The 24,935-nt window shown below is 34.7% G+C and overlaps 1 protein-coding gene across 5 annotated transcripts in view; it reads right to left on the bottom strand.

Annotated features, from left to right (window-relative positions):
- Nucleotides 1–24,935, bottom strand: part of si:ch211-1i11.3 — a 52,353-nt gene that overhangs the window by 10,057 nt on the left and 17,361 nt on the right. For 3 of the 5 annotated variants that reach the window (XR_015511703.1, XM_087287402.1, XM_087287403.1), the window contains exons 14-22: nt 18,440–18,573; nt 15,668–15,795; nt 11,668–11,804; nt 7,886–7,991; nt 7,632–7,789; nt 4,436–4,631; nt 2,195–2,357; nt 454–622; nt 154–336 (exon numbers count right to left, since the gene is read on the bottom strand). Coding sequence is in view for 2 of the 5 variants with exons in the window: in XM_087287402.1 (XP_087143528.1) it covers nt 154–336; nt 454–622; nt 2,195–2,357; nt 4,436–4,631; nt 7,632–7,789; nt 7,886–7,991; nt 11,668–11,804; nt 15,668–15,795; nt 18,440–18,573 (1,374 nt within the window). In the remaining 3 variants the exon portion in view is untranslated. Of the gene's footprint in view, nt 1–153; nt 337–453; nt 623–2,194; nt 2,358–4,435; nt 4,632–7,631; nt 7,790–7,885; nt 7,992–10,801; nt 11,297–11,376; nt 11,805–15,667; nt 15,796–17,255; nt 17,459–18,287; nt 18,574–24,935 lie in introns of those variants that run through there. The other 2 variants (XR_015511704.1, XR_015511705.1) reach the window with 2 other exon arrangements.

Raw genomic sequence — 24,935 nt, 5'->3', positions numbered from 1 at the left:
ATGGATATCAGGGGTTATTTCAGACACTCTCTTTTTGCTTTACATGCAATCAGATGTCCTCTTAGGTGGTCCTTGGTAAATAAAAGCCACAAAAGGAGTCTAGACCTTCTGTCTTGAGTTTATAACAGACTAAGGTAAAGACAAAAAACATACGGCATCCTGGAAGCTGAAGAGCACCGCCTGCAGGCTGCTGAGAGGCACAGAGGAGTTTAAAAGGCTGGAGCGTAAAGTCAGCAGGCTGTTGGTCAGGAGTCTTTTGTCTGGAGAGCGGATGTTTTCTCGCAGGCAGCCAATCAGCTCGCTGATGTGATCTGAGGTGATGCACGGCTCCTCCGCCTGCGAGGAGAGAAAACAATCCTTTATACGCCTCAATTCAGAGTAGTTGTGACAACCTTCAACATCAGACATCTCTGATGATAAAATCTCTCATGACAGGGGAGAATGCGAATCTACCTGCGGCATTGTATCCTGAATGTTTTGAACTACATGGCTGATGTCCTCTGTAAGGATCCTGTGTAGCGTATCCCTCCGCTCACTGTCTTTTCTGAGCATGAACAGGCCTAGATTCTCTCCAGAACCTGATGGACTTGTGGTCATGTCTATTTGAGGCTCATCTGGCACTCTATAGACAGAAAAAAAAACAGAAAAAATGTATGCGAACAAGTGATTTTAGATTTGAAAACACTGATAAACTGTGACTTATGACAGCACCAGCCATGGCGGAAAAGCAGATTTGAATTTAGCAGCTGATCGTTTGAAGCACTGAGCATTCTAATCACACCATTTTGTTTGTAATAAAAATAATTAACATTTCAAAGGGTTAATTATTGTCTTAATGGTGAAAATGAGCATTTTTAGGTAAAAATGAAAAATATTAATAGGAATACACTTCAAAAATAGTTTTCTGTGCTTTGTATGTCTACAGAACGAGTAAATGTTTGTTCTTTCCTGTTCTGTGTATTTATAAAACCTTAAAATAAAGAATTCTCATATAAATTTATATATGTGCCAATAATTTTGACATTTATTCATAAAGCTGCTGTTCTCAATCAAAGCAGCGTTTTAGTTAACAATAGGGATGTAACGGTATTGTAAATACCGTCATACCGCAATATTAATTTTTTTCGATATTACCGAAGTCGCATGACTCGGTAAAACTATAGGTCTTCTGAGAAGATTTGCTCAGGCGAATGAAGCGAACGGGAGGTAGCGAAAACTACAATTCCCATCAGCCCATGCTTGACCATCATCCCTTGCGGTCTGTTGTCGCTACAGATCCAGTAATGCGGAAATGGAGTGTGCTGCTAAAAGCGGGGATGAAAAAGAGCTGGAAAACTCTAAAGCGGGTGTTGTCGCCGCGCGCGTACTGAATAGCGGTGTTGTAGCGCGAGTTCTTATCAGCTGTGTTGTCGCGCGAGTTCTTATCAGCTGTGTTGTCGCGCGAGTTCTTATCAGCTGTGTTGTCGCGTGCATACTGAATAGCGGTGTTGTCAGCACACTGTTCAGATTGATGCAGACATGAGACCTCTATCTTACTCATGGTTTGTCCTCTCAAGTGGGGGAAAGACAATGCACAACGTTACCCACTGCTGTCAACCTGGGCCAAGTCATATCTCTCTTGTCCCAGAAACCTCAGTCCCAAATGGGAGGGTTTTTTTTCTGTTGCAGGGGACATTGTAAATACCCAGAGATACCAGCTTTTACCAGATTATATTTATATGATAATTTTCCTTTAAACCCATCTCTATCTAAGTGAGTGAGTGATTAAATGTTGAATGTGATGAGTTTTCAACAATACTAAATTGAAACTTTATTTTTTTTACATGGTTTAATATTTTTTTGTTATTAAAATTGAAGTTCCTGTTTCAAAGCTTACAGATAGATGGCTAATTTGTATGTCATTGACACTTTTGGCACTTTTTTGGAGTATTTTCATAAGTTTTGTTTTTTCCTGTAAATGATTCAATAAATACCGTACCGTGACATTCATACCGAGGTATTACCGTACCGTGAAATTCTGATACCGTTACATCCCTAGTTAACAATATAAGAAATAAAAACAAAAGATCAAACAATGAAGACATTTTTCACAGCCTTCTTTGCTCATATTTACCCTCATTTCAATATGAGTGGAGGACATTAAATGATATGGACATATAATTGCAGAAATCTGGGATGTGATGTGTGGACTCACGTCAGGAAGCCACTGGTGCTCGGAGGACTTTCAGCCATATTGTTTCCTTTGAAGGCAGAAGTGGCTCTTCTCAGATCAAAAGAGCAGGACAGTTCATTGTGCTCCACATCTGTGTTCTCCACACGCAACGCAACAGGAACCGACATGCTCCTGTGAAATTCTCCTATAACATAAGACAAATAATCTCAAATGTCTAATATCCAATGTGGATAATGTCTAGCACATTAAAGTATTTTTTTCTGTTTCTGAGTTCATTTTAAATTAAGATTAGCTTTTTTATATATAAAGATCAAAATACAACTGTCCGGAAAACTTTGTGGACACTTTAGAAGGAATATATTTATTTAATTATTATTTTTTGTAAATTTTTAATTAAATAATATATTATTTAAAAATAGTCGATAAAAATGACCCATGTCAGGCATATTTAAAATATAAATAATTTGATAAAATATTACATTAACTTATTATGAAATGTAGTATGATCATGTTATATATTTTTAAAAATGCGGTACTTATTAAAATGTAAAACATGATCATACTACATTTCATACAACAATCAGAATAAGCATGTTTTTTTCACCAAAATCTTAAATGAATATATTATCTTTTGCTAAATGATGATGGAACATTTTTTCTCTTACATTTAGGATTTATTTTTACACAAGTAAACACTTTACATCCATTTAATAGGTTTTACATACAGAACCACTTCACCAAATTTAATTTGATGCATGCAACTAAATCTTTTTGACCAATGAAGAGCTTATTAAAACTACCAGGAAAATATATCATGGCTTCTTCTTAATGTTAAATGTCTTTTATTTTGGTGGCCAGTTTTGGAAATGACCAGTTGGTAGCAACTAATATTTTATACATCCTAAATAATATAAAACAATTATACAAATATTTTATATATTATTTTAAATATAATCTTTTAATAAATAATATATTTATCTTTAATTTATTGCAAAGGTAAGAATTTTTATTAAAAAAAATAAATAAATTGACATCATAGCTGTATAAACATTCATGGACATTAGAGGGCAATAATTGCTTTTCAATAAAATCATTCTGACCAGTGAACAGCTTATTAAACTCAGGAGAAAATATATCATGGCTTCACCTAAATGTTAAAAGCCTTTTATTTTTGTGGTCAGTAGTAAAAATTACACTTTGGTCGAAACTAAGGCTGCATCCAAAATTGCATACTTCTTTACTATGTAGTAAGCTAAAAACAGTATGCAAGCCAAGTAATATATCCGAATTCATAGAGTTCGAAAAACAATATGCGAGAAGTACCCAGATGACCTACTACTTCCGATGACATTCTGAAGTGTGCATCCGATGGTTGTTGCTAGAACGAATATAGCCGAAAGTTAATGACAATTATTTATATTATTAATCAAATTTCTGATTTATTGTATTTTATTAACGTCGACCCCTACCCCAAACCTAAACCTAACCGTCTACTAATGTAAGTACAGTGGTTGTAGTATTATTTATGCTATCTATAAAGTTACCCAATATATATATATATATATATATAACGTCTACCCCCACCCCAACCCTAAACTCAATCGTCGCAGTACTGTAAAAATATTATTTATTGTTATACAGCGTCATAAAAAAATGCTGCTATACTGATGTGCATATCGTACTTCCAGTCGGCTGCTTATCCAATCTAGACCGCATCTGATAGACGCTATGATCCCATGGCACACTTCGAGAGAATTCATGAATGGGACTAAAGCGACGCAACTGACGTGGGTAGGTCACATCAACATGACAAAATGGCGAATGCAGTACGTTCAAGTTCCATTCATACTACTCGCATTCATACTGTATGGAAAGTGCTTTTCTAATGGCTGAGAAGTAAATTCAAATGCAGTACCTACTGAGTAGTAGGCTATTTCGGATACAGCCTAATATTTTATATAACCTAAATAAAATAATAATAAAAATTAAAAATATATAATAATAATAATAAAAATAATACATATTTTATATATTATTTTTATTATAACTTTTTACTTTTAAAATGTTTTATTTTAGATTTAATTGCAAAAAAATTCTTAAAGTAAAAAAATAAGTAGACTGCATAGCTGTATAAACATAAATGGACATTAGAGGGCAATAAAAAGTAGTGAGTGTGCAATGACTACATTTTGTTTAAGTTAAAAGTGCCAAAGTAACACCCTATTACAGCTGTTGTTTTTGAACATGGTTATACTTGCTCACCGGCAGGTTCTTTCAGACTGTTGTCCGCCAGAGGTTTTAGTCTCTTCTTGGCACTGGCCTTCAGAAAGCCGTTCTTCAGGAGCTCTGATGCCGTGGTTCTCTTGTCTGGGTTTGGCTCAAAGCAGCACATGATGAAGTCTTTGGCTTGCTCTGACATGCACTCCGGCACTGCAGGGTGAATCTTAAACATGCCCACCTGCAGAAAAACATTTACTCACTAAACCTCATCATGTCATGTTTTATAGCTGATTTTCACATTTATTAGACATTAGACTTCAGCTACTTGCCAGAGAAATAAGACCGAAATAACTCATTAAAAAAGCATTTATGAATACAATGGCATGTAACAGACATTCTGAACACTAATTTATATTAACTCAAAAAACAACTAAAAAGACTACTATATATATAAAACGCAATTACTGAATTGGCAACTGAAACTTAAATAAAAATATTTACAAAACCATAGGGCCCTATCATATACCCGGCGCAGTGGGGCGCAAGACGCTGCACAATAGTCTTTTGGTAGTTTCAGCTTGGAGTAGTTTTGAGGCGTTGCGCTACGCTGTTTAAATAGCAAATGCATTAGCGCTCATTTGTGCACCCATAGGCGTTCTGGTCTAAAAAGGAAGGCGTTCTGAGGCAGACCGCTGGCGCGTCGTTATTTTGAGAAACTATAATAGATTTTTCATTAGACCAAAACTAACCCGGTCTAAACTCCGGCGCAGAGTTGTGCCTCGCTTACACACTGCTTAATACGCACAAGAGAGCAATAGGCAAATATCTTTACATATGAAAACATTTAAATATTAAGGATATATATAGTATATAATAAGAATAGATATAGAATATAAATATAAAGGATTAAAATATTACAAAACATATTATTTTCTAGCCTACATAAATATGAAAAATCATGTCTTTATGTCTTCTTCATCTCGGGAGGCTTTTTCAGTTCATTCATAACAATTTGCTTTTGTATAATGTTATTATTAATAGCAGTATTATTTATTATATCCATATTTATATTTGTTTTATTAAAAACAAGCTTAGATTTGCCCACCTGTCAGGTTTAAGACCATATGGGGCATGGCAGGTGTATTTGGAAATAACTCAGTATTTTGACCACACTTGGTCATTATTGTTCATTTATTCGTTTGCTAGTAATTAGAACTGAATTTAGAAATAGTTTTGAACCAAATCTTTGCGCTTAACAAACTAAATTAATTATTTATAGGCTAATTGATGTCTGTGCGTAAAGGTTTTCCTATCCAAGAGCGAAAGTGAAAGTAGATCCAATATGTCTCATTCTCACGCAGTAGATTCTCTGTTTAACAGTTTTTTGTTAAAAAACTGTTAACTGTTTGCTTGTGAAATGCTCATTTTTTCCACTTAAACTTACTTTGCGTCCTGTAAATAGCGAATGCGCTCTTGGCGCCACGCAGCTGGGTCTTAAAGGTAATGGGAGATGAGACTCTAATTGGTTTATTCTCAAAACACACCTATAACTCATTAAGAAAATAAACTCAACCCTTTTAGTCCATGCGCTATGGCACAAAGCAGATTTCCCGTCCTTAAATTAGCAAAAACGCGTCCTAACACGCCCTGAAAGCGTTTGCGCCCTGCGTTTTGCGCTCTGCGCATGGACCGTCAAAATAGAGCCCATAGACTTTAAAGAAGGCAAAAACACAAAACAAAGACTAAAACTAAAACTGTTTAATTAAATCAGGAAAAAATTTCTGTTTAAACATTTAATAATAATAGTAATATTATACAAATTTATAGATATTTAAAAAAAATGATAAAGGAAATGTCAAAAACAGAAAACAAATTACAATAAGAATGTAAATGAATAAGCAATACAAAAATGTCCATATAATTAACTTTTAACAAACTAATAAAAATATAAAATATATTATATGATATGTTTTTAAAAAACAATAGCATGTATAAAAAATAAATAATATTTGGGAATATTAATAAAATATTCTTAAATAATTATTTATATAGGGCTGTGCAATTAATCAAAATCAAAATCGCAATTGCGGTTTAAAATGTTACGATTAGCTATCGCAAGAAGCTGCAATATGAAATATGTATAATTTAATTTCACCCTGCCAGGCGTCTGAGTGACAGTCTTACTAGCCAATTGAGTGAGCACAATTTTGATCTGTTTTAACGACAAAATACACTCGACTTTTTAAATTCTAGTCTTTTCAGCACCACCTTTGCGCTTTTTATCATTAATTTTTAAATCAATCATTCAATCTCTCGCGTATCTCTTAACAAATGATTTTGCTGGTAAGCAAGGTGCCACTGTTGGGGAGTCAAATGATTATTACGTCACCATTAACCTGCTGGCTGCATTCTGCTCATGGGGCTGCGAGAAAATAAATAAAAAGAGTGGAGCTGCGGTAAAATAATGAATAAAAAGAGTGAGGCTATGTTAAAACAAATGAATAAATAAATAAATAAATGACAGTGAATGAATGAATGAATGAATGAATGAATGAATTAATAGATGAATGAATGAATGAATGAATGAATGAATGAATGAATGAATGAATGAATAGATGAATGAATGAATGAATGAATGAATGAATGAATGAATGAATGAATGAATGAATGAATGAATGAATGAATGAATGAAAGAAAAAAAGTGCACCTGCTGAGAGTGCAGGCAGCTAGAGACACTGGCTCTTGCGGGCAAAAAACAGACTGGCCCACCGGGAATACTTCCGATCCTCCCGATTAGCCAATCTGGGCCTGACTAACACTCACTGCATTTTAGCAGTAAGAAGCTACAATACAGATTGAGTTGAAGCTTGACTACAAAACTAAATCGCAAATCTAATCGAAAACACAACATCTGTCAAAAAATAAATAAATAATATATATATATATATATATATATATATATATATATATATATATATATATATAATTATTATTATTTTTATTATTTTTTTATTATTAGATATCTTTTTCAAAACCGCACAGCCCTAGCATAAACTGTCTGTTTTCTTCAGACACAGATGCCAGGCCTTGCACTGAATCTAATAAGCATCCAATGAGCATGAAATCGAGTTGGAATGTGAGAACGTAACATAAATAAACCTCACAGCTCATTTAACCTGGTTATATAACAATCCACTTAAAACAACACTCCAGATTCCTGCTTGAAAACCCAAAGCACCTTAAACATGGCTGCCTGAGGACTTCCCAGCTCATGAAAGGGTGGCTTTCCGGTGGCCATTTCAATGATAGTACAGCCCAGAGACCAGATATCAGCCGGTTTTCCATACCCACGAGGCCCCTGGTCGATGATCTCTGGAGCCATGTACTGCAAAGTCCCTGCGCACAAATGAACCATTAGGAGTTTGAAAAGCAAACACAGCAAAGTACATAATGTAATGTGAGAAGCAGTAAAGTATGTGCTGGGAGACTCACCTGTGAACGTCTCTGTACAGGGATTGATTCCTGCTAGTCTCTTAGAGGTGCCGAAATCGGATATCTTAAGCACACCGCTGTATGTGTTTACCAAAACATTATCACCCTGGTGAGAGGAAGAGTAATGCGGTTTAAACGATATGTTGATGAACAGATCAAGTGTCCTCCGCTAATATTGGTGCCATTGGTAAATATGAGCAAAGAGGCTGTGAAATAAACTTGGATACAATATATTTTAGGGTGTCCTTGTTCCAGTGTAACTATTTACTTACTAATTATAATGAATTACATGTACTTACTATATGGTTAGGGTTAGAATGTGGGTTAGGTTGAGGTGAAGTTGTGTGTAATTTGACAACCCTTTTGTTATGTTTGGGATAAAAACATCCACTGAACTAAACTGCAGTAAAAATGCATCAGATTAATATTTTTTTCTCTCTTTTTTTTGCATAAATTTGTTAATCAAACTCAGTCCTGATCAAAACTACAAAATGTTTATAAAAATTACGGGATTTTAACTCTTCACTTGCCAAGTTCATAAATTATGTCACTGATTTGGTGAAAAAACAGAAACAGAATTACTCATTTTCAATATAAAAAGTAGTTATGGATTGGATTTTTTTACTCTTTTATCACAGTCTTGGACATGTAAACAATTAGTTGGCTTTAATGCATTGTTAGATTTTCATTTTTTTCACCCTAAGTTACTGTTGGTGGCTGCTTTTGCCCTATTGACTTCCATTATAACCACATTTGATGGCGCATAAATACACAGTCTAGTTTTCTCCATGTAGCTCTGAGAGCTGAGATGCATATTTATATTTTCTCAGACACATCAAGTTCAAGTGTACAAAGGTCACTCTCACACTTCCACACACACACAATTTAATTAGCTGTTTTACTCCATATAAAAGTTTTGCACAGGCCTATCTAAAGGGTTAATGGTGCAAACTGATGATCAACAGTAAAAATTACACATTTTTATTCTTTCCAACAGGAAAAACCACCAACAATCAAAAACGCATGATTAAATGGTGTCAGGGTTCTGTTTTTAAAAAAAAAAAAGTGGTTATAGAGAAAGTCAATGGGGCAAAAGCAACCACCAACAATAAATTAGGGAGAACAAATGAAAATCAATCAAAAACAATGCATCAAAGGCAATGTTGTTTCACATGTCTAAGACTTTGATAAAAGGTTAAAAAAAAATCCTTTTTATATTTAAAATACATAATTTTGTGTATGTGTTTTTCACCAATCAGTGACATTGTTTAGGAATTTGGCAATTAAAAAGTTGCCAGTTTTCCTGCAGTTTTCTAAGCAATTTAGTAGTTTTGATCAGGACAAATGGTTGATTTATGCAAAAAAAAAGTATATATATATATATATATATATATATATATATATATATATATATATATATATATATATATATATATATATCCTCTGAGAAATTAGTTAAATATATATATTACTATATATATTTATCTGATGCATTTTTACAGCAGTTTAATTCAGTGGATGTTTTCATCCCTAACACAACAAAAGGGCAGAACATTTGCCCAGAGTGTATTAATGAGGCTTTTTTTTTTTCAAAGCATTTTCTCAAAATACGATTTGTTAACAAAAGTCATTCCGCTAGCTGAAACACTCAAAATCACACCAGAGTGGATGAAAACATCTCCAACAGTACATAAGGATTAAAGGCCTTTGCAGGTGTTTTGAGTTAATCAGCTGATTAGAGTGTGGCACCATGGCTGTTTCTCAATAAGCATTCTTCATTAATCATGTGTCCTCATGTTACGTCATCATCAACTGCCAAAGTTCAGTTCCAAAACTCAAGACCGCAAAAACGGAAGACGCGTGAAAATTCCCCGATGTGTTCTTGGTATCGAAGATGTGTCGATGCAGACTTGACCGCCAAAATCGCTCTAGAAGTCCCAGAAGTCATTGCGACTGAATAAAGGAGGTTGGAAGTGCAGCATTTCATATAGGTTTATTTTTACAGTTCAGAAATATAAATTATTTACCTCAGGAGTTGCCCTAAATGAGACTGTGAAAATAAACATTACCATCAAAACCTTAATAAAGGATTGAAAATTCGTATTAAAAATCTGTTTCATTTGTATTGTGCAAAGTATATTTATGATGTTTTTATGCACAGTATGTATACTGAAAAGGGGAAAAACAATAAATCATTGTATGAATGCTGCAATTTTTGAATAATTTTCCATTAAAAAAGCGTGAAGGTCCTGTGACCATCAAAAAGAACCAGGCAAGAGTCAGCATCTAATTTCTCAGAGGACATGTTCTCTGTTCTCGTGGTCTCCAGAGTTCGTTCCTTCGAGGTAACTTGGCAAGACCGGCCTCCACAAGAACGTGAAGCTGCTGTCACACTTGACTTTTCTCCCCATAGACTTCCATTCATACGCACGCGAATACGTCAAACCGGAAAGCAAAGTTCAAGCTTGGTGAACGTGAGACCAGTCGAGGATCAAAACACGACCTCTCTGGACAGAAATTTAAACATGGAGCAATCGCTCGCTTTTTTTAAATGTCTAATAATCTTGTTTAACCCCGCCCCTTTTCACAGCACCATACGACAGAATTTCACACACACAAACTCAGGTGTCACCGCAGCTTAAGTCTTTTTTCTGCATTTTTGGAATTGAGAAACAGCCGATGTGTTTTGATTTAATTAGCTGATAAGTGTGAGGCACCATGCGTCTTCAATACTGAGACCCTGAACTTGGAGTTTTCATTAGTTGTCATCAAAGTTAAAAGACAAACACTTGAAATAGATCAGTTTGTGTGGAATAAATGTATACATTATACAAGTTTCACTTCTTGAATGGAATAAGAGAAATAAATCAACTTTTTGAAGATATTCTAATTATATGACCAGCACTTCTGTGTATATTAGGGATACAAAATGCAAGCTGCTATTTATTTACAACAAGCCTGAATAATATATTACAACTCACATAAAATAAGTTTACATAAAGTCAGTGAGAAAATAATAACCATTAACAGGAGGTTCAAATGCTCACTGAAGCTCCAAAAGTAAAATAATAATAATAATAAAAAATATTTAAGAGTCAAGGGTTAAAAACTTTCTAACAGAAAATCAGGGTACATTTAAAATATTTGTTTTCTGTGAAACATGCAAGTAACTTCTATATTTTGAAAGTGTATTCCTATTGATATTTTACATGTTGGTACATCTGGTTGACGAGGAACAGGAAATTGCTTAATCAAGACTTGCGGTCTCACAGGGCTACACATCTAGGGCAGGACAAATTCCCTCAGTCATTCATCAGAATGGGTAAAGCCAAAGAATGGAGTTGTGATTTGAAGCTAAATGTTGTTGAGCTTCACAAAATGTGAACCGGCTATAAGAAAAGAGCAAAAACACTTCATCACTTTTACTCATCATTAATAATGCTAAATTTAAGTTAACTAGAAGTGTCATGAATCTGCCTGGAAGATGGAACATGTCTCCCTCTTGTCCAATTGCACTGTCAGGGTGGTCCAGAGGTCAAAAATCTCAGATTCACAGCTGGAGAATAAACTACAATTCAACATCACCACAAACTGATTGAAATGTTTTAAAAACAACAACAACAAACGAAATCATCTTCAGCATTTTGTTAATATTTGCAGTAAAAGACAAGAAAGTTTAAAAATAAAGACTTGTTTTCCCCCCTGTGTTCTTTGCTCATATGTACCAAAGGTGCCAGCATTTGTGGAGGAAACTGTAGATGAAAGCAAAGGAAGCTTAATACCTTAATATCTCGATGGACGATCTGATTATCGTGGAGATATTTCAATCCATCCAGTATCTGCTTGGTGTAGAAGACAATGGTTGCTTCATTGTCTTTAAGAGGACCCCATTTTGATCGCAATAGAGACGACAAGCTTCCTGCAAATGAAGAACAACACATGAATCAAGTGTCTTGAAATGTGCAGTATTCGGGGTTCAATGAGTGACGTAACTGAATAAACTGAAAGATGAAGACAAGACAGGACATATTGCATAGCCCCTCCCCTTTTTATACCAATAGCATTTTATTTATATCACAGCTGACTCATTACAGCCACACTCTATAATAGCAATGCTAAATCTGTCTACCTGCTCACACACTGTAAAAACAGATACAAGTAAACAAGTACATAAATGCACGTCAATAAAAACGTCAAGACATATGCCATACATATTCAAATCCACATTCTCTTATAATGCAAACTTGGCATTAAAGTTAGTTTTAAACTATTATTATATTTTATTATATTTAATTATTATATTTTCAACAATTTTAGGTTTAACTAGAAAAGTAAAGTTCGCAGACAAACTTTAAGGTGGCTTGAAAAAGCCTCGTCTGAAAGTTTGAAGTAGTTTTAAAGTTTAAATAATTGATGTGGTTAAGAAGTTTGAAGCAGTTATAATTACATATATGTCTGCATGTTTCTAGTATGAACTGGCATCCTTTTGCTAAGCTGTTAATAAGGGGGATCTGAGTGGTTGCTAAGGTGTAGCTAAGTGGTTGCTAGGATGTTCTGAATTGTTGCTAGGGTGTTCTGAGTGGTTACTTAAGTGTTGCTTAGGTGTTTTGACTGGTTGCTAAGGCATTGCTACTTGGTTGCTAGGATTTTCTAGGTGTATGCTAAGATGTTGCTAGGTGGTTGCTAGGGTGCTCTGAGTGGTTGCCAAGACATTTCTAGGCATTTGCTAAGGTGTTCTGAATGGTTGCTAAGGCATTGCAAGGTGGTTGCTAAGGTGTTGCTTAGCAGTAGCTAAGGTGTTCTAGGTCATTACTAAGGTGTTCCTAGATGATTGCTAGGGTGTTCTGAGTGGTTGCTATGCAGTTGCTAAGGCATTGCTAGGTGGTTGCTAAGGTGTTGCTAGGTGGTTGCTATGGTGTTACTAGGCGGTAGCTAAGTGGTTGCTAATGTGTTGATAATTGATTGCTAAGGTGTTCTAAGTCATTGTTAGGTGGTTGCAAGGGTTTTGTAACTGGTTACTAGGTAGTTGCTAAAGTGTTGCTAGGTGGTTGCTAATGTGTTGCTAGGTGGTTGATAAGGTGTTCCAAGTCGTTGTAAGGTGGTTACTAGGGTGTTCTGAGTGGTTGCTAAGATGTTTTAAGTAGTTGCTCAAATTAGCATATAAATTATAATATGTGCTAGCATGTTTCTAGCACAGATTAGCATGTTGCTAGCATGGTATGAATTAGCATGTTACAATGTTTCTAGTATAAACTACCATGTTGTTAGCATGAATTTAGTATGAATTAGCATGTTGCTAGTATGTTTACAGTATGAATTAGCATGTTTCTAGTATGGATTAGTATACAAACATTAGTATGTTTGTTAGTATAAATTGGTATGTTGTTAGTATGTCCAATGTAAAGTCAATAGCATTTTTTTTTTACAATGGAAGTCTATAGGACAGTTGCTAGAGTGCCGTAAGTGGTTGCTAGGGTGTGGCTATAAGTTAAAAGGTCATCAGTGATTGACAGATCTGTAGTCTGAGGTAAATGAGCCCAACCTTTAGTCTGAATGACAGTCTGGTTGAAAATTATGAGGTCATGAAGTTTAGTCCAATGTTAAGTCAATGGGACTTTCCCGAATTTTCCGGGTCAGTTTTCAGAAAACTGTAAGTCGGATCAGTTGGAAAAGATATAGCAACTCCAGTCAGACCAGTTTGGAGGTTTGGAGTTAATTTGGTGGTTGTAGTATGAACAGTCTAGGAGGAGATGCATATAGAAATTAGTCTCAGAGGAAAAAGAAGACGGAAGAATAATAAGTAGTAGTAAATAAGCAATAAAAATCCTTAAATGCTTGTAAGTGCGCACATCTTACATTATTTAAAAAGGGTTTTTGTAAATTATTATTTTTCTAAATTTTTTATTACAACATGACACGGTTTTATTCTATCTGAGTAACTAAAAAGATAAATGTAAAAGCAGTTATTGTGAAGCTGTTGTTTTTATATTATACTGATCTCCCCATAAGGGTCTACAGTTACATAATTTCCTGTTTCTTTCAATTCTGTCACATTAACAAAACAGCTTCCTGCAGGGTGGTTTGACACTATACTGACCTTGATTTGTCAAACAAAAGCTTGTCAAATATTGAACTAATAATTGTTTGCAAAGGATTTAACTTTTTTTCATAGCTCAGTATGTTGACATTTCTGAATTAAATATCAATGCACAAATTATTATAAATATATACAGTATTTAATCAAAGTGTAAAACCTGCTGATTGGAGAGAAAGTGTAGGGCTATCACACTCCCTGGTCTAGATGACCGTTATGCCACTCACTCAAGCATAACATTCTCTGAACTGGTCTGTTTTGTTCAGTGTTTCATATTTCCAATACACTCCCAGCTGGAGACCTACCCAGCACACACAAACATTACACACAACACACCCTTCCTCAAAACCAAGGAATATCAAACAAGAAAAAGTTTAAGGTTCTGTGAAGTAACTTAAATAGAAAGACAGGCGGAAAACATTGAGAAGCCCCTCCCCTTTTTAAAATAATAGCCAACTGCGTTGAATTTCCATCACAGCTCTCAGTAGATCTGTTGAGATGAAGTGCATGATGTTGTTAAATGTTGATTCTTATTGCAGAACTGTAAGGTTTAAATGCTTATATCTTCTAAAAGTCAATTTTGTCATTTTTTTGTCACACTTGCACATGGATAACCTTAAAGCCTTGTTTACACCAAGCATAAGTATAACGATAAATATATCTGCATCTATTCTAATGAAAGCAAAAAATCCATTTAATTTTAGTTTAGACGTTTTATTTGGCATTAGCCCCTGTAACCAGCAGATGTCCTCAGTGGGCTACTAGCGCATCTGACCAGTGAATCCAGCTTGTGTAATCTTTAATTAAAAGTATATTGTTCTAATCAAAGGAATTTAGTGATTGTAGTCAGTAGGGGAGTGAAGAGACGCTTACTCCACGAAACAAGACGAGACATGAGATTGGGTTCACGAGAACGAGACGGAATTAAATTTTTACAGTTTTTAAGAAATCTTCAATAATGAAATATATAAATGGAAAATAATCTTTTATTTATTTTGTTCATTTTCTTTTTGGCTTAGTTCCTTTATTAATCAGGGGTCACCACAGCCGAATGAACCGCCAACTTATCCAGCATATGTTTTACACCGGATGCCCCTCCACTGCAACCCATCACTAGGAAAGTGGAAAAAAACTGAAAAAAAAATTTAAGAAATAAATAAAAAAAAACACTAAATGCAATTGGTACTTTTTAAATCAACTTGTAATGAATGTTATATTGCTTCTACAGTATTTTAATAAATTCTATGCAGTAAAGGACATGCAAACACTGCTAAAGATTTAATATAAACTTTATTGACTGGCTTCTCCCCTGTACAGTTTTACATGAGAAATCAAACTCCATTCTACAAATTGAACTTTTTAACGTGTGTTCGGTGGGGATGATGATGATGATGACTACGGGTGTGTGTGTCTGTGGTCCTTTACTGACTCGATAGGTGCAGAGAATAGTGTCAAAAATAGCTGAGAAAAAAAAGTTCTGAAAGTGATCCAATAATATAATTTCTCGATATCTTTACGGTTACAATTATGGTCTGTTATTTTAAATGTAGAAGGGTTTCTAGAACATCATCTTTATCGTTATTTTTATAGTTATCATACTTGGGATGAATGGACCTTTATACATAAATACTAACACCCGACAAACTTAAGTTAGAATATGATAAAAAAAAGAGCAAAGCACACCACACCTCCAGGAACCTCCTCCATGAAAATCTTGATGAAGCCATCCTCGCTGACTGAGCCCAAATACTGAACAATGTTCCTGTGTTTTAACCTCTTGTGCAGAGCAATCTCCTCATGGAGCGGCTGAGAGTAGCTGAGAGCCAGAAAGAGAAAAAAAAGACAAGAATGAGGCCAAAATAGAGGACAAAAAGTAAATATTATGGTCATCTATGCACAATAATAAGGGTTTTATGAGCATATTTGGTCAAAACAACAGAGCGGCAATATTGAATCACATGGAGAGGTCTGCATCTGCTAAGTGTCCATGTGAGGACAGTTTAAACAAGCATTAGTTCAAAGGACAAACATTACTGGGCCACAGGGACCTCTGAACACGGTCAGAGGCCAACAAACAAGCACTGGATTTGTATTGAAGCAGATCAACAGTGTGTCAATCAAGATTTGGCATAAACAACCTGTTATTAAAGGGGTAACAATTCTTTTTTATTTAATAAATGCTTCAAAGTTTAATATTTCTTAATTATTACTATTGTATGTTTAACATAAATATATTAATTTATATATGTTTCTAGGGTAAATATTAATTATATTTAAATTAGTTTTATTTGCTAAAGTTGGGGAATATTTCAGCAGTTGTTGAGTTATAGTATGTTTTCAGACATATGCAAACAAAATTTTACCTACATAAACGGAATTAAGTTATGTTTGTTTTTTATGTCATTCAACTTGATTATATAGACCATTTTGAGGGATGTAAAAAATAACAACGGATATTTATACATGCTGACATATTTCCTGTTTTACCTTTTTAATTTCCATAGCTTCCAAGATTCAAGAAAAATCCACATATTGATAAATAAGGTTCAGATAGCTGATTTAACTTGATGTTAAGTTTCATAAACTAATTTCGAGAGGAGTATGTTGAGCACAACTGGCTTCTCATATGTAATCAGTAATAATCCAATCAGAGTGATCCAAGCTTACAATAAATAGATCATTTTCACCCTACTGCTCTATCTTCGTTTTGGAAGAATTCCCCCTTCCACCCCATCTCCTCCTTTTCCTCCTTTTTCTAAGGGGGAGCTCTCGAGACCTATCTGATCTTGGATCCACTTATATGCTTACTGACCCGGCGGAAGCCTTGGGCTCAAGTATTTTCGAACTCAGGGTTCTCTCCAATGACAGCATGCCAGACCTGCTATTAACTCTAAGCATATCTAAGTGGGAACTCTTGAAGTTATGATTGAATCGCCTCTTGTTACAGTTGTAATAGTATAAATAAATATAAATATAATAATAAATATAATGTAATAGTTTGAGAACAAGCAGGACATGTTCATGGGCCAATGACATCACCACATTGAAATGGTCTATAGGTCTCCAAAGAATGGAATTTAAGCTCAAAATACCTTTAAATTTTTTATCTATTAAATCATGTTGTAAATGCCCCTAATTGGGTTGAAACAAAAACACTCTGTTTTCATCTGTGTCTCTTTAAATGCAAATGAGGCTGCTGCTTTCACGCTCTTTCTAGAAGAGGCTTCTTTACATCTGCATGCATTTGAAAGTTAAGTCATTTTAAAATTCCTGATGTTTTGCACACACAGACACAGAGTACAAATGTCAGCTGACGAACAACACATCACTGAGCTTGATGTCACTTCTTTTACTTTACATGGCAAATACACACAAGGTTGTGTCTGTGAACGTATAGAGTTGGTAAAGAATGTGTGAAATTAGTGAAATACACTACCTGACAAAAGTCTTGTCGCCTATCCAATCACAACAAATAATAACTTGACTTCAAGCTGATTCATTTCATGTCAAAAGTGGCTTATATAAAAGGCAAAGGCCTCTAGATTATGAATGTTTTACAAAAATAAAATATGATTGTTCCTTAATTTTAATTATTTAACTAGGACAGTAAGGTCTGGCTTTAAAAAAAAAGTCTTGTCACCTAACAGAAATAATGTACAGTATAGAATATAAAGTCATGGTGCAGTGGAAAAGAATTAATATTGTGTATGACTCCCATCAGCTTGGACGACTGCATCCATACATCTCTGCAAGGACTAAAATAACTTAATTAATTAAAATCATCTGTAATGGCAAAGAAAGTGTTCTTACAGGACTCCCAGAGTTCATTTATTCTCTGGATTCATCTTCAATGGCTCCTCCTTCATCTTATCTCAGACTTGCTCAATAATGTTTATGTCTGGTGACTGGGCTGGCCAATCCTGGAGCCCCTTGACCTTCTTTGCTTTCAGGAACTTAGATGTGGAGGCTGAAGTATGAAAAGGATTGATATCCTGCTGAAGAATTTCCCCTTTCCTGTGGTTTGTAATGTAATTGGCAGCATAAATGTCTTGCAACATCAGCAGCCTGAGGTATCAACCACACTACAGATCTCTCTTGAATGTAACACCAAACCATAATTTTTCCTTTCCCCAAACTTGACTCATTTCTATAAGAATCTTAGGTCCATATGGGTTCCAATAGGTCTTCTGCAGTATTTGTGATGATTGGGATGCAGTTCAACAGATGATTCATCAGAAAAATCTGCCTTCAGCCACTTTTTCCAAATGATCAACTAGTAATCAAGTTATTATTTGTTGCTCTCAAAACTTGGATCGACAACAAGACTTTTGTCAGGTAGTGAAAAAGCTTTTTTACAGCACACTACTAAAGTTTTTTTTTTATGTGGATATTTTTAAGTCATATAGGGGCCATTTAAATTCAACTCAAAATATTAAAGAACAAAGAAAAAATGCTCATACGTGCTGTCCTTCTCTGGAATCTCTTTGATTGCGATGCGCACTTGATTGCTGAGGTCCCGTCCAGCGTACACCACTCCATAGGTTCCTTTACCCAGCACCACTTTGTCTCCATTCTCATTCCTCTCATAAATGTACTGAAAGACAAACAGCAGCATTATAGATAAACTGCATTCACATTGCTATAGGTATCTTCCAACCTAGGCTCATTCTGAAAACGTACCCCTATATACATTTCTGGAGAGCAACAAACCTCCCACAAGGTTAGTTTTTTTGCTGTTTTTGTTTTAGCGAATCCACCGCTTTGTACGCTTATTGAGATCTCAAATTTGTGCCATTCACGCCTGGTTTTCTTGTGTAAATTCACAATAGGCCGCTGTCACCTGACTGACTGACTTACTGACTAATTGACTGACCCACCCTCCTCTTTCCATAATCCCAACCGATAGTGTTTTCCAATTTTATCCTGAAAACTCATGATATTCATAGAAACATTGCAAATGACATTTCTCTCATGATTTACTGACCATCCACTTAATTTAAACTCATTTAAGTTTCTTTGTTCTGTTGAACACAAAAGAAAATAGTTTGGAAAATGTTAATAACTGATAGACATTGACTTCCCAAGTATTTTTTTAGTTCTATGGCTGCACGAATTTCTAACATTCCTCAGTCAAAATACCTTCTTTTCTTTTCAACAGAACCCAAAAAAAAAAAAAAAAAATTAAAGGGCACCTATTTTAAACCTTTTTTAAGATTTAAGATTAGTCTTTTGTGTCTTCAGAATGTGTCTGGAAAGTTTCAGATCAAAACACCCATCACATTATTTATTATAGCTTGTGTGTAGCTGTTTCTGTTGCCTGTGTTTTTAATGGTAGTTCTCCCCCCACCCCATCGTTCCCACGTGTCTGTCAGACTGTGCCTCAATCTCCACCTCGGCTTCGTCAGATAAACAGCACAGTGACAGACATGAAGGAAGCAGATCTCATGTAACGTTTGTGAAAAATGCTACAGTAAGAACTTTCCCAATGATTATTTGATTTGTTGTTGAGTTAATTCAAGCCTTTCTGCAATGATGAGTCACACACAATGTCGTTACAAGGTTCACGCACACACACAGCAGGGACACACACAGTACGTGCTTTATACTTTGCATTGTTTTTGCATACAAATGTGACTTGTGGATACATGTTCATATCCACTGCTGTAAGGATATCCATTATGTTAATGTACAAAATAACTGGGATTGAAGCGTCTTCTTTTATAATTGTACTGGCATACGACTGTGGTGATAAAGTAAAGATGGTAAAAATCGCTGTAATTCATTACAAATATGTACTGTTTTAAAAACATTTTCAATTTGTAAAACTAATTCTTGATCCTATTTGATGATGACTGATGAGCTAAACAGATCTGTTAATTCTGGTTGCTTAGTGCACGTCCTGTCTTGTGGATAAAATTATACATGTTACTATGAAGATATGTTAATACAACGGCTGTCAATCAATTCGGTGGGTGGGGAAACGGCACTCCTATGTCACGTTGCGGTCAAAATATGAGGGATCTGGATCCTATTTTAACATCAGAGACTTACTGTCTTTATATTCCCCCAAAAAGACTGTGGACACACTATGCCTACATACAGTTCTGTCCAAACTGCATACAAAATAGGATTATCATCATAGGAGCCCTTTAAGGTTATAAACCACTTTAAACTGCATTGATTTGAAAAATAGTAAACTTAAATTTTACATTTTAACAATATTTCCTAACAGCACATTTTTATACTAAAAAAATGCAAAAAAAAGTCATGTAGCTTTCTGATATGAACTATTTTATGAAGTAGTAATTGTTATTTAAAGATTACTTCTGTGCTTCACATTTGAGTATGGCACAAAGAAGTATTACATTTCACATCTAACTGCTACATTCAACAAACCCCAAACAAAATGGACACAAGCAGCAGGAAGTAGGTTTAAATGTGGAGTCAGGTCAATAATAGACACTAAAAGAGGAAGCAACTAGACAGACCTGCAGCTGCTCCTGATCTTCTACATTGCATCTGAAGTAATACTTAATTAAAAAGAACTATTTGGTCACAAGGTATGGTTGATGATTCAGAAAATTATCTCAATTGCAACCAGTTCTGAAAAACCATACTCAAGTAAAAGCACCATTACCTTCCCAAAAAATATAGTCCAAATAGATTAAAGGTATTTGTTTTAAATATTATTCAAAGGATGAGTAAATGGTAGCTGTTCTAAAAGTGCTCATGAGTAGTGAGCAGTGAGTATTATGCAGTCTAAATAATTCCACCTTATTCCATGCTAATTAAAAATGCAGTTTACATCAGTGCCATTTTAAGGGTGTTTATAAAGTTAAAGTCAGAATTATTCGCCCCACGATTTTTTTTCTTTTTAAAATATTTATCAAATTATGTAAAACAGGGAAAGGAAATTTTCACAGTATGTCTGATAATATTTTTTCTTCTGGAGAAAGTCTTATTTGTTTCATTTTGGCTAGAATAAAAACAGTTATTCATTTTTAAGCAGCATTTTAAGGACAAAATTATTAGCCACTTTAAGCTAATTTTTTTTTCAATAGTCTAAAGAACAAACCATCATTATACAATAACTTGCCTAATTACCCTTACCTGCCTAGTTAACCTAATTAACCCAGTTAAGCCTTTAGATGTCAGTTTAAGCTGTATAGAAATGTCTTGAAAAATATCTAGTCAAATATCAACTATTATTTACTGTCATCATGGCAAAAATAAAATAAATCAGTTATTAGAGATGAGTAATTAAAATTATTATGTTTAGAAATGTGTTAAAAAATGGGGGGAAAATAAACAAATTGGGGGGCTAACAATTCAGAAGGGGCTAATAATTCTGATTTCAACTGTAACTGTTAGCTAAAATAATTGGCATTCGGGGAGAACACATTATATTAATATATCCACTTAAAATAAGCCGTCAGAAAGCAGGATAACACGTTTAAATGCGGAGTGAAATCTGTGTAACCTAACCCTGTATTTACACTACTGAGAGAGCGTCCAATACTTCTTCTTTGGAGTTTAACAGCAGCTGCTATTCATAAGATGTCATCTGCTGTTTTTACTTTGGCTTCGTTCTCATTTAATATATTCGTCCTTCCAGTCCAGTCCTCCTTAAATAACTAAATACAAACAATCTTCCTTGTCCTCCACTTATGCATTCCATTATTTTTTTTAAATCATATTCTCCTATGCCTATTTCCCGTAGCTGATCTTATAACTCTTGTATCTCCTGTGTATATTTCTCACATGATATAAAGATGCGTTTAACTCTTTCTTCCACTTAGCATTTATTGCACAACTCAGTTGGATGAGCATCAGAGTAGGCAAAAATGACAAAAGTCATTCATTTTCAATGGGAGCCGAGCTCTGCTGAAAGCAGTATGGTGCGTTTTGGACGGTGAGCATCAAGGAGAGTTGAAATCAGGTCAACTTTTATTGCAATGAGCTATGACGCGGTTTAGGCTGCAACCTATTGGAATGTACTAGCCCACTGGTTGATAGGGTTCCAGAGAATATAAAATAAATGCTGGTTCAGTGTCCGACCACATTAGTTCCCAACCAAAACAAAGCACAGAGGTTGAGTAATGCTATGGTGAGTTTGTAGCAATGTAGGATGCACACAGAATACATGTCATTGGCGGCACAGTGTGGAGTTTGCATGTTTTTCTCCGTGTTCGTCCAGGTGCTCCGGTTTCCCTCACAGTCCAAACACATGCGCTATAGGTGAATTGAATGAACTAAATTGGCTGTAATGTATGAGTGTATGTGAATGTGATATAGTATGGGTGTTTCCCAGTACTGGGTTGCAGCTGGAAGGGCATGTGCTACTTAAAACACATGCTGGAATAGTTGGCTGTTATTTTCTCTGTGGCAATCCCTGACAAATAAGGGACTAAGCCAAAGGAAAATTAATAAATTAATGGATACATGCAATTTGTACCTGTATTTGAAAACGTAACATTCTGTAGTGCATTTACTTATTGTTTAAGCATTTAGCATTTCTATTTCATCTTCATGCCCATTATATAGTGGGCACTCTTTAACCTTTCATGCAGTTTAAGCTGTCTCAGTCGTTGCATGTAAACATTTTGCATCTTCTTGAACACTTTTTGTGCTTCCTGCTGTACATGTTTGCTGCATTTAAAAAAACAACAATCTTACAATTTGTCAATGGACGATTTGATTGGATGGGAATGGGGGACTGATAATTCTACTTTGTCAATTACTGTAGACTAGAAAAAAATAAACATTAAAATTAGTGACTGCAGGTTAAAGGAAAATAACACAATAAAGCACTTAGACAGTACTCAAGTAAAAGTACAGAGCATATTTTTATACTACTTTATAAAGAAGGAATCTTGAGAAACACTACTCAGTTTTTCCAACAAAACATGTTCAGGCAAAACAAAAATACTAGTGGCTCCTGATGATTCACTGATATCATATGAAGTAAATTGTTCAAGAAAATAAACATATACAAAATTATTACATTTAAAGAGTCAGATGCAATTGCCGCAATTCCATCAACAATGAGATAATGACATTCATCGAACTCTTTAGGCACAAAATACATGTTCAACAAATAATTTTGCTTCAAATCATTTAAACTGCAGTGTCAGCGCATTTAGAAATAACAGTTTGTTGGTAAAAGCCTCTAAACGCCTCTTACTTTTGACAGCAAAAGCCGCTATATCACAAGAACCAATCAGAAGGCACGAATCGAATCATATGTTTTCAATGTAACAGCGCGCTGATACTTCAGCTTTTAAGAGAAGACTGTTTTATTCCGCTTCAGATTTCAATACTAAAAGAAGTTTGATGAACTGAATGAGCCTGTCAGACTATCACAGCCCCTTACCTCAAACCTCTGTGCATTATCAGAAAAAGAAAACACACTGTAAACACAGTGTAACATGCATTCATAGCGTCTCTTTTTTGTTGTGCAGCAATACTACTTTAAATTAGTCCCATTTACTTTACATTAAACGGCAACTGCGTTTTACGAAAGACCAAAGTTAAACAGGATGCCTTTCTTTTCACATATATGCTATGACATGATATAAATAGAAGAGATGAAAAAGAGATGATCAAGACCTTGAGTGTGCACAGTAGCCTATTTGTTTTATTTGCTAATGTAAACTATTTTTTTAAAGATCAATATAATGTATAAAGCTATATCATGTATGTATGTCCGATAACAGACACAGATTGCACAGATTGATGTTTCTCAGTGTTTTGCTCTGTTCTACTTGCAGTACACAAAAATATTTTAATTGTAACATTTTTATAATATTTGCATTTTACAAATAGCATGTTATGATAGCTGTGGGCACGGGAAAATGTTTTTATTCACTTTATTTGAATTGTTACACACTTTAAAAAGTTTTTATTAGTATGTTTACATTATTTGAATCTGACAAGCTTAGTTTACAATGTCTTCATTCTACCTGCATTAAATCGAAATGCCAAACATCAGAAATGACAAAAGATTGTTCAGATTTTATTAATGTTAGTAAATAAAAGTTAGTAATAAACATTTATACAGAAGTATTTATGTGTGTAAAACGTATGTTTTGTAAGAAGTGCTTTTAATATGATATGTGAGCGACCCGTACAGCTTTATTGTAGACATTTCCTCGAGCGAGAATGATGCGGCTGAAACTCTCGGCCATACACCAAAAGGGTACCTTTTATAGTGGAAACGCAAGCCTGCTAAAGTTGACCCGTACCGACCCGAACCATACCGTACTGTACCAGTCAGTGGAAACGAGCCATTAGAAGTTTTTGCAAATAAAAAAGCAGAAGTAGATTTAGCTGGTTTTTATGCAAAAGAAAATCTACCTTTATAAAAACCAAAGAATTGTCTAAAGTGACATTTTTGAACAAAAGTTGTTTTATTTACTAGCTAATAAGCTTACCATTACATATAAAATGAAACAACTGGACCTAATCAAAGGAGCCTAATAGAAAAATGCTCATTTACAAGAAAAAAGGTCTAATGGATTTAGAGGGTTTTGCATCTGAACTCTTTATTTAATCCACAGCCTTAGCGATCAACATGTATTGAGAATGTGCCTGCATGTATTTTGACTCTCAAAAAGCTGGTGTTTATTAACTTGCATTATATGCATTACATTATATGAAAAAACAACACTTTCTGCTAAAAAAAAATCTTAAACCTCTTGAGAAAAGAAAAGTCGCCTACAGTTTGTATAACCTGATAGATAATCAAGGGGTTTCATTGAGAGGGTTTGAAACACATTTTATATCTATTCAACTCAACTCAACTCAACAAAATACCCCCTATTACACAGGACAAGATAAGTCTGCATCAACAGAAGTTATTTTAAGGATTAAAACAGAAATAGTTTCCTAATCAACCAAGTGCACATTTTCACTCATGCTGAATATTGTGACCTGACCTAAACAAACAATCAAGCT

The sequence above is a fragment of the Danio rerio genome, chromosome 16 (assembly GCF_052040795.2).
Source record: "Danio rerio strain M-AB ecotype USA chromosome 16, GRCz13ab, whole genome shotgun sequence".
NCBI classification, from domain to species: Eukaryota; Metazoa; Chordata; class Actinopteri; order Cypriniformes; family Danionidae; genus Danio; species Danio rerio.
The sequence above is the reverse complement of the archived record's forward strand: the minus strand, read 5'-3'. Positions and strand labels throughout refer to the sequence as shown.